This window comes from Spinacia oleracea, chromosome 1, assembly GCF_020520425.1.
Source record: "Spinacia oleracea cultivar Varoflay chromosome 1, BTI_SOV_V1, whole genome shotgun sequence".
Lineage (NCBI taxonomy): Eukaryota > Viridiplantae > Streptophyta > Magnoliopsida > Caryophyllales > Amaranthaceae > Spinacia > Spinacia oleracea.
In genome coordinates, this window is record NC_079487.1 from 119,873,873 (window position 1) to 119,883,144 (window position 9,272).

General features: G+C 36.4%; 1 protein-coding gene across 1 annotated transcript; it reads left to right on the forward strand.

Moving 5' to 3' along the window:
- Positions 1 to 9,272, forward strand: LOC110795118 (uncharacterized). Its single transcript, XM_022000101.2, has 7 exons — positions 1 to 128; positions 3,425 to 3,540; positions 3,636 to 7,154; positions 7,244 to 7,474; positions 7,557 to 7,715; positions 7,887 to 8,045; positions 8,742 to 9,272. Exons 2-7 carry the CDS (start codon positions 3,457 to 3,459, stop codon positions 8,973 to 8,975), a joined length of 4,386 nt encoding a protein of 1,461 aa, XP_021855793.1. The 5' UTR covers positions 1 to 128; positions 3,425 to 3,456; the 3' UTR covers positions 8,976 to 9,272.

The following is a 9,272-nucleotide window of genomic DNA, read 5'->3' on the forward strand; positions in this document are numbered from 1 at the left end:
CCTCTTTATATTTCTCAAACAAACCATTCTCCCTCTTCCATCTCTCTCCCTCTCTCTCCTCCATCAATTCATCACCATTTTTCTGAAATCGAATTTCGATTTACAGCAGAAAAAATTCTCTCATTTTACTCAGGCAAGAATTCTCTCTCTCTAATCATTTAATTTTCTATAATTTTGCCATTTCTGTTTTACCTTATTTTGTTGTTATTCCAGTTCGACTGTGGAATCATGATGATCATGATCAATCGATTTCGATTTCTGATATGTTTTCTGCTTAATTCATGAAATTCGTTGTTGTTTTTACTTAATTTGATTAATTTGAGTGATTATTTTGTTTTAGAGAAATTAATTTAAATTCTACTTGATCCACGAAATTGTATTATTTTAGCCTGTAATCTAAATTGTTTTACTTTGTAATCGTATTAATTTAGCTCCTAATCGTATTAATTTTGGTGTTTAAAGAAATAATAATAAAAAAAATATGGTTGATTATTTTCGTGTTGAGTGCTTTTCACTTTGTCCCAGAATGTTCTGCCTCTAAAATTTACAAGTAGTTTATTTTAGTGCAGAACTGTATGACCGTCAATCGCTCATGATATATGCAACCCTAAAGTGTAATTAAAGCGTAATTACAAGTGTTATGAGTAACACATTTTTAAAACGGTACAGAATAGTTAATCAGATTAATCACGTGTCGATCAGTGTTATTAGTGTTTAGTTAATATTCCGGAGTAAGTAATTACTCCGTACTATTTTAATTTGAACTTCTTATACTCCATAGTTGGTTCCGGTTGGCGGGTTGTATACATCATTTTCATTGTATAAAATTGAGTGTCTTTTTTGGCTTTTCCCATTTTCTTAGCTTTTCTGGTGTTTAAAGCAACTTATGTCTTTTGATTACTGAAAATGAAGGGTAAAAAAAAAGAATTATAGAAATAAAAAGAAGGAATGGAGTAGAAAATGTTAGTGTGTGGATGTCTGGTCACGCGTTTTTGAGATGATGATTATGAATGATGTCGAGAGGAAGGACCCGCTTACCTAACCTTTCCTTCTCCTTTTCCAATTTTGTACATTTTTGTTCCTTTCACGTATATATGTATCCTCTGTCCGAATTTAATAGTCATGTTCGATTGTTTAACTTGAACTATCAATGTGTTAACTATGTCCGGACAAAGGTAGTAGATTATTTTGGTGTAAGGAGGTTGTGTTAATTTTAAAACTCGGTACGACACTAGTTCATTTAGTTTGTTTGAAATCCATCTCTATTATTATTATTGTGAAAAAGATAAAAGTTGAAAGCAATTTCTAACTAAAGAAAAAAAGACACACTCATCTGCAGCTAAGATTTAAGAGTATTAGTGCGCGATTCTAAGTAGACTAATTGGGTCTAGGATATCTCATCTTCTAAACTTTACTGGTATGCTTATTAGGCTAGCTAATATACAAAGTTCTATGTTAAAGTGTTGTCTAATACTGAAGGTAGAAAGGTTATGCATTTAGATTCATTATTTATGGAAGATTCAATGTTACTGAAGGCGGTGCATTCAGTTACATCATACATGAGATAGGCATTTTTATACCTGATCTTAAATGCAACTCTTGTTGCAACTCCCTTTCAGTTGCTTTCAGTCACCTACATTATGTTGACAATTAAAATTCCCTTTATTTTATTCTACTTTATTTATTTATTGTTATCTCTTCTCCATTTATTGAGTACTACTATATTATTCTCCAAATCCATCATAGTGGCTGATGTAACTCAGTTGGGAGGTTGTGGAACTTATGTGTATTTCTTTTCCCTGTTCTCCGAATCAGACTCTAGATTTTGGTTTTTACTCCCATCATTTTTATGAAAATAGTCGTCGTCTTACACTTTTGCTTCTTAGAGTTCACTGACCATCATTGGGCGGTCAAGCAGTTGCGGATTGTGAGTTTGGACCGTCTTACCTTGCTCAGCAACTGCTTTAGGCGGTCACTATTTTCGCGTTTTGTTGTTTTGTGGATTTCTTTTCTCATTAAATAGAATTTAGATTATTTAGGTAGTTTCCGTAATCTTGTCTTGCATATCAGTAGGGGACTAGGGACGATGTTCAGTATAAAATCATAGGTAACTCGAGTTTGTTAAATTTCGACCCAAAGACTAATATTTGTAACACTAACTGTGATCTAAGAACTACGAAGTGTATATGAAAGGTAATGGAGATTTGTTAAATGAGAAATTACGATGTGTTGAGATTTAGATCTATTAGACTATTACACTAAAGACAGATTTAGATTCAGTATTTGTTTATAAAAACAAGCTCAGCTTGCTGCCATTTTTATATATGGGTACTAACACTCATAAGTTGCTCTTTCTGCTTACCTGTCTATTATGTCTTTTGTGCAGTCATCAAACAAGAGTACGCGATACACAAAAATAAGCATAAAACTATTCTCATTTTTCTGACAAACTCAATTAATCTTTTTAATGGACAGCAAGAAAGCTTAAAAAAATTATAGGCCTACTTTACAGATTTATATATGTGCATTATTCATATTAGATTACCTAGATTAAAGTATAATGTCCGTATTATTGTCTAAAATCAATTATGATTCTGTTATTTGGACGTTTGTTGTAATGCACATTGATGCTTAAAACAGGCATCTCATGCTGTAACACATGTTTAAATAATTGGTCATTGCTTCGATTTTAAGATCTGTTATCTGAATCAATGTTACCCCCTCCGTGTTCACGGTATACTAACACTTTAGGTTAAGGTTAACAATCTTTTTTTAGTAAGCGATTACCGTCTTTATCAAGGACCCAATAAAGCAGTGGGAAGTAATTTTAACGAGCCTGTCATTTTGTCTATGTTAAGGTTATTGTAAAACAGTCAGAGCATGTGGGTTGTTAGTTTTGCAATTCATCAATAGTTTATTATCACATATGTCTATAAAAGATTATTTTAAGTGATGCTAGTCCAAGAGAGATAGTTTTGAAGTGTGTATTTATATTATTGACAAAATATTGTCTACTAGACTACTAGTTTTAAGAACGCATGGGAAGAATAACAAGAGACAAGACTATAAACTTGCTGAAGAATTCAGTACTTTTATCATGTGTGCAAGTTAGATTTGGTTATTTCCTTGGGGGATACAGCTGTAGATCTGTTCTCCAAGGGCTCTGTGTCCGAACAACCTGTGTTTGTGCATCTTTTAGTGTCATGATAATGGAAAATAGACCTCATAACTGTGAAAGTTACTTTCTTGATGTTCAAAAGGGGAGAAAACACCAATATACAGCAACTTTGCCCTGTATTTTTGGTTGTCTTTGCACTCTTTAGTCTTTTTGTTACATATAGTGCATTTTTGTAAGTGTTTTGGTTGACCAGCGTGTGATAAGGTAGGAGTAGTCGATTTGTGGTCTAAGCTTCTACTTGTTTACCTCAGATTCGAAGTCAAATATTGTGATTAGAAATGGAAGAAGAAACTCAAACAAATATAGAGGTGCCAGTGGCGGAAGTCAAGGAGAAACTTGCTAGTGTTACGGAGCCAATTCAGGTTAATACATGATAAATTTAGCTCAAGTTTTTGCTATATGTTCAATTTTGTTTTGCATTTTGTAAAGCTAAAACTTGGATCTTTTTTGGCAACAGGAAAATGGAAATAAAGAGGAAAATGAGAACTCTTTGGATGATGGAGAGTTCATTAAGGTGGAGAAAGAAACACTGGAAACAAAAGAAAACTCACGGGATGTCGACATAAATGTGGAAGAAAGCAAGTCATCTGTTAGTGAACCTAGCAGAGAACTCCTTGAAGCGCAGGAGAATATAAACGAGCTTGAGACCGAGTTAGTAAGAGTTGCTGCTGCGTTGAAGGATTCTGAGTCACAGAATGCAAAGTTAAAAGATGAGGCCTTATTGACCGAAGAAAAGCTTCAAGGAAGCGGGAAGAAGTATGAAGAGCTTGAACTGAAACATAAGAAGTTGCAGGAGGAGATGGTAGAAGCTGAAAGTAACTTCAACGAAAAGCTGAAATCTCTGCAAGATGCTTTGGATGATCATGAAACTAAGCACAAGGAACTTTCAGGCATCAAAGAATCATTTGAAATTCTTAATCTAGAGTCTGAGAACTCAAAGAAGAAAATAGTGGAGTTGCAGCAAGAATTACAATCTCATGCAGAAGAACTGGAAAGTGTAGTCAAATCTTCTCACTCCAAAATTGAGGATGCTGAGAGAAAAATGAGTGAGCTTGAATCACTGCTGGATGAGAAGAAGCAGAAAGTTGAAGAACTTGAAGTGAATATAAGCTCGCTGGAATCAAAATGCGGAGATACTGAAACTGAGTCGAAAAAATATTCAGGCATGGTATCTGAACTCACTGGAGAAATCGAGAAGTTCCGATCTTTAATGTCAAACCTCGAGAGTGCACTCCAGACAGCAAGTGAAAAGGAAATGGGTTTGATAGAATCTTTGAATGTAATGAAAGAGGAGAAAAATACTTCAGACGAAGCATTGGAAAATTCCACTAAAAAGCTTCAGGAAGCTGAAAATTTTCTTGAATCATTGCGTGGTGAATTGTCTCTTACACAAGAGAAACTTGAAAGCATCGAAAATGATCTGAAGGGTGCTGGATTAAGAGAGGGTGATATTATGGAAAAGCTGAAATCTGCTGAGAATCAATTAGAGGAGCAAGGGAGAGCAATAGAGGAAGCTACTGCGAGTAAAATGCATTTTGAATCTTTACATGAGTCTTCTAGTAGGGATTTTGAGGTGAAAATGCAAGAAACAATGGCGAATTTCAGCGAAAAGGAGTCTGAGGCTAAATCGTTGTCTGAGAAACTTAAGATTCTTGAAGATAAGGTACAAAGTTATGAGGAACAGGTTGGTGAATCAGCTCTTAAGGTTGCATCTCTGACAGAAGAATTGCATAACAGTACTGCAAAGCTAGCTTCTTTAGAAAGCTCTAGTGAAGAGCTTAGCAGGAAAATTGAGGAAGCTGAAGGTAAAGCGGCACAATCACTTTCAGAGAACGAACTTTTGGTTGAAACAAACTCCCAGCTGAAGAACAAGGTAGATGAGCTTCAGGAATTGCTTAATTCTGCTGATGCAGAAAAAGAAGCCACCTCTCTTCAACTTGCCTCTCACATGAACACCATCACTGAGTTAACAGAGCAACACTCGAGATCTTCTGAGCAACACTCTGCTGCTAAAGCTCTTCATTTGCAGGCCGAGGAACAGGTGAAAGAAACAAGTGAGAGACTAGCTGATAAGGAGAAGGAAGTCGTGGAGTTGGATGCACGGCTTAGTGCCCTTGAAAGCCAAGTGAAAGCATATGAGGAGGAGGCCCGTGAAGCATCTGGGATAGCAGAATCTAGAAAGGTGGAGATAGAACAGTTGAAGGGGACTGTTGCTAAATTAGCTGATAAAGAAGCTGAAATCAAGGAACTTAGTGAAAAACTTATAGCCCTTGAAGTCCAAGTAAAGAAGTACGAGGAAGAGGCTCATGAAGCAGAGCAAATAGCTGAATCGAAAAAAGTTGAAATTGGAGAGATGGTTGAAAAATTATCACATAAAGAGCTTGAAGTCACGCAATTGAATGAGAAGCTGGCTTCCTTTGAAGGTCAAGTAAAGGTTTATGAGGAAGAGGCCGGTAAAGCATCCGGGATCGCTGAATCTAGAAAAGTTGAAATTGATGACCTGGTTGAAAAGTTAGGTGAGAAGGAGTTTCAAGTGAAGGAGTTGAATGAAAAGCTTACTTCCCTTCAAGAGCAGTTGACAGTACACCAGGAAGCAGCTCTTGAAGCTTCTGGGATTGCGGAATCAAGGAAAGCGGAACTTGAACTGTTGCAAGGAACAGCTGAGATGTTGGCTCAAAAAGAGTTGGAAATAAAGGATTGTAATGAAAAGTTGAGCTCCCTTGAAGACCAGGTGAAGAAATACCAGGAAGAGGCCAATGAGGTGTCCGGGATTGTTGAATCTAAGAAAGTTGAAATTGAAAACATGACTGAAAAATTAGGACAGAAAGAGTTGGAAGTGAAGGAATTGAATGAAAAGCTTACTTCTCTTGAAGGACAGCTAACAGTACACCAGGAAGCAGCTCGTGAAGCCTCTGGGATTGCCGAATCAAGAAAATCTGAGATTGAACAGTTGCAGGTTTCAGTTGTTGCATTAGCTCAAAGGGAGTTGGAAATCAAGGAGTTAAATGACAAGTTAAGCTCCCTCGAAGACCAGCTGAAGAAATACCAGGAAGAGGCCCATGAGGTATCTGGGATTGTTGAATCTAAGAAAGTTGAAATCCAAGAAATGGCCGAAAAATTAGGCCAGAAGGAGTTGGAAGTAAAGGAATTGAATGAAAAGCTTACTGTTCTTGAAGGACAACTAACAGTACACCAGGAAGCAACTCGTGAAGCCTCTGGGATCGCTGAATCAAGAAAATCTGAGATTGAACAGTTGCAAGTTTCAGTTGTAGCATTAGCTCAAAGGGAGTTAGAAATCAAGGAGTTAAATGAGAAGTTAAGCTCCCTGGAAGACCAGCTGAAGAAATACCAGGAAGAGGCCCATGAGGTTTCCGGGATTGTTGAATCTAAGAAAGTTGACATCGAAAACATGACTGAAAAATTAGGACAGAAGGAGTTAGAAGTGAAGGAATTGAATGAAAAGCTTACTTCTCTTGAAGGACAACTAACAGTACACCAGGAAGCAACCCGTGAAGCCTCTGGGATCGCTGAATCAAGAAAATCTGAGATTGAACAGTTGCAGGTTTCAGTTGAAGCATTAGCTCAAAGGGAGTTGGAAATCAAGGAGTTAAATGACAAGTTAAGTTCCCTTGAAGACCAGCTGAAGAAATACCAGGAAGAGACCCTTGAGGTGTCAGGGATTGCTGAATCTCGTAAACTTGAAATTGAAAATATTATTCTGAAATTACAGGAGAAGACGAAAATGGTTGATGAACTGCAGCTTGAAGCAGGTCAAGTTGAGACACGTAACGAAGCCTTGGCTGAGGCAAATATGAAACTCACTCAGGATCTAGCTTTGGCTGAGACCGAACAAAGTGATCTCCAAGCTAAATTGTCACATGCTTTTGATGAGAAGGATGAAATTGCTGCAAAATGTTTCTTGTCAGAGAAGGCGATTGAGGAGTTAACTTCTGAAAAGGAAAGGCTCCAGTCTGAGGTTTGTACCTCAAACAATTTCATACGATATACGAAGTGATTTTTTAATTCTTTTACTAAACATGATTAACAATAAATTACCTCCTACAGATATCTGAATCTCTAGAAGAGAGCAGCCAGCTTCATGGAACCATAAAAGAACTTCAAGCAATTGTGGTTCAATTAGAAGAGCAACTAAAAGAATATAGAGGAAAAGAAGATGCTTCAAAGGCTGAGATTGAAAATCTTAAGGTTGAAATTACTGAGAAATCTTCCCTGCAAGCAAGGTTGAAGGAACTTGAAGAGCAATGTCTGGCAACTGAGGCTCAATTGAAAGAAGAGGTTGGTGTTAAATGAACTGTGAATCTTAATTCAGTTTAGTTTGTCCGTCTTAAGAAAAGACACTTAACTCTAATTTTTGCAGGTTAAAAATGTACAAACATCTGCTACAGCGAGAGAGGTTGATTTGACTTCTCAGTTGGAAAATCATGTGCAAAAACTCCAAGATCGTGATTCGTTGAATGAAAGGGTTGTGAAACTTGAAGAAGAGCTGCAGCTTGCAGAGACCACTGTAACTAAGCTGGTTAGTTAATCGTTTTCCCTTCACGCCTTCTTTTATACAAAATGCTCATGACAATAATTTCAGACACAAGTTTCCTTGAGAATAATTTGTTGCCAATCTTCGTAAACTCCAAACACGAATGTTAGCAATTTTACTGAAAAATGTTAATCATCTGAATTGCTGGTCCAACAGAAAGAGGAGAGTTCGGCAAAGGTCTCTGAATTGGAAGCTGCCAAGAGTCATACGGCTGAAGAGCTTGATGCCAAAAACAAAGAAATCATGCTTCTCGGAAAGAAAATCGAGGAAGTTGAGGAAAAACTTCAGAAGGTTGTAGCAGTATCAAAACAAAAGGTCAGTCTTTTTCCCCCTGTTTATAAGCTTTAAAATATAGGGTTTTTTCGCCTAAATATATCTAATGGAAAAGGTGGCCTTTTTGCATTTGCATACATTTCTAAGAACTGACTTTTACCAACTTGATTGTTATTTTCTTATGAGTAGTAAACTTCACTCAGGAATGCTTATAACTTAAAATGAATATCATCTATGATTTCAGAATAGTAAAAGAGGAAATACAATCATAAACCATTGCTACTCCCTCCGTCCCGGAATACTCGACCCGGTTTGACCGGCACAGTGTTTAAGGGACTTGAATTGACTTATTTAATTTAATAGGTAGTAGTTGATAGTGGGGTATTATTTTAATGTAGTTAGTGGAAAATGTGTAAAGGGGTGGGGTTGGGGGAGAGTAGGGGTTGAATTTTTAATTATTTTTTGTATGGAGTAGGGGGTAGGTGGGTTAATAGGGGTGGAGTGAGAAATAATATAATATTGTTAGAATATTTCCATTTTTAGAAACAGGTCAAGTATTAAGGGACGGCCCGATAAGGAAAACAGGTCAAGTATTTCGGGACAGAGGGAGTATATTAAGAAATATGACAACTATTTTCAGGACATTCCAGAATAGTAAATATTTATACTAATAAGAATGCAATATAAGTAATACAAAACTGCAGCCTTATACAAGTGTTGTGTTTGTATGATTTATAGGCTGATGCCCCAGAAGGCGAAACAGAAGTGAGGTCAAGAGATATCGGATCAATGATTTCTAGTCCGACAAAGCGTAAGAGCAAGAAATCAGAAAAATTATCTGCACAAACTTCACCATCCTCAGTGGTTCAGACTCCAACAAGTGAAGCTTCTTCCTCCATGAACATCAAGTTTATCCTTGGAATTGCAGTGGTGTCCATTATTATCGGCGTGATCCTAGGGAAAAGATATTAACTTAATCTTTCTTACCTGATTCATTTCTGGTTTAAATTTTTGGTGAAGTGATATTATTTTGATGTTGTTTATATAACTCAAGTCTTCAAATTGGTGACAGTTGAATTTTAGTTTTATGTCCACCAAGAAGCAGTTTTTTGTTGATGTAATTATCACTTGATTATTTACTGATGGTGTTGCTTTTTTCTTTTTCTTTATTTTTTTATATTTTTTAATATAATTTTGGGTTGTAAAATTATGAATTTTGGGAGTGAGGCTGTTTATTGGTATAAGAAGTTCTCTTGTTTTCAACTTGTA

Excerpts from the sequence above, each read along its gene's own strand:
- LOC110795118 (XM_022000101.2), top strand. The coding sequence starts at position 3,457 with ATGGAAGAAGAAACTCAAACAAATATAGAGGTGCCAGTGGCGGAAGTC. Across the intron at positions 7,155-7,243 it reads AGGAAAGGCTCCAGTCTGAG|ATATCTGAATCTCTAGAAGA; the intron begins GTTTGTACCTCA and ends TACCTCCTACAG. Across the intron at positions 7,475-7,556 it reads AGGCTCAATTGAAAGAAGAG|GTTAAAAATGTACAAACATC; the intron begins GTTGGTGTTAAA and ends TAATTTTTGCAG.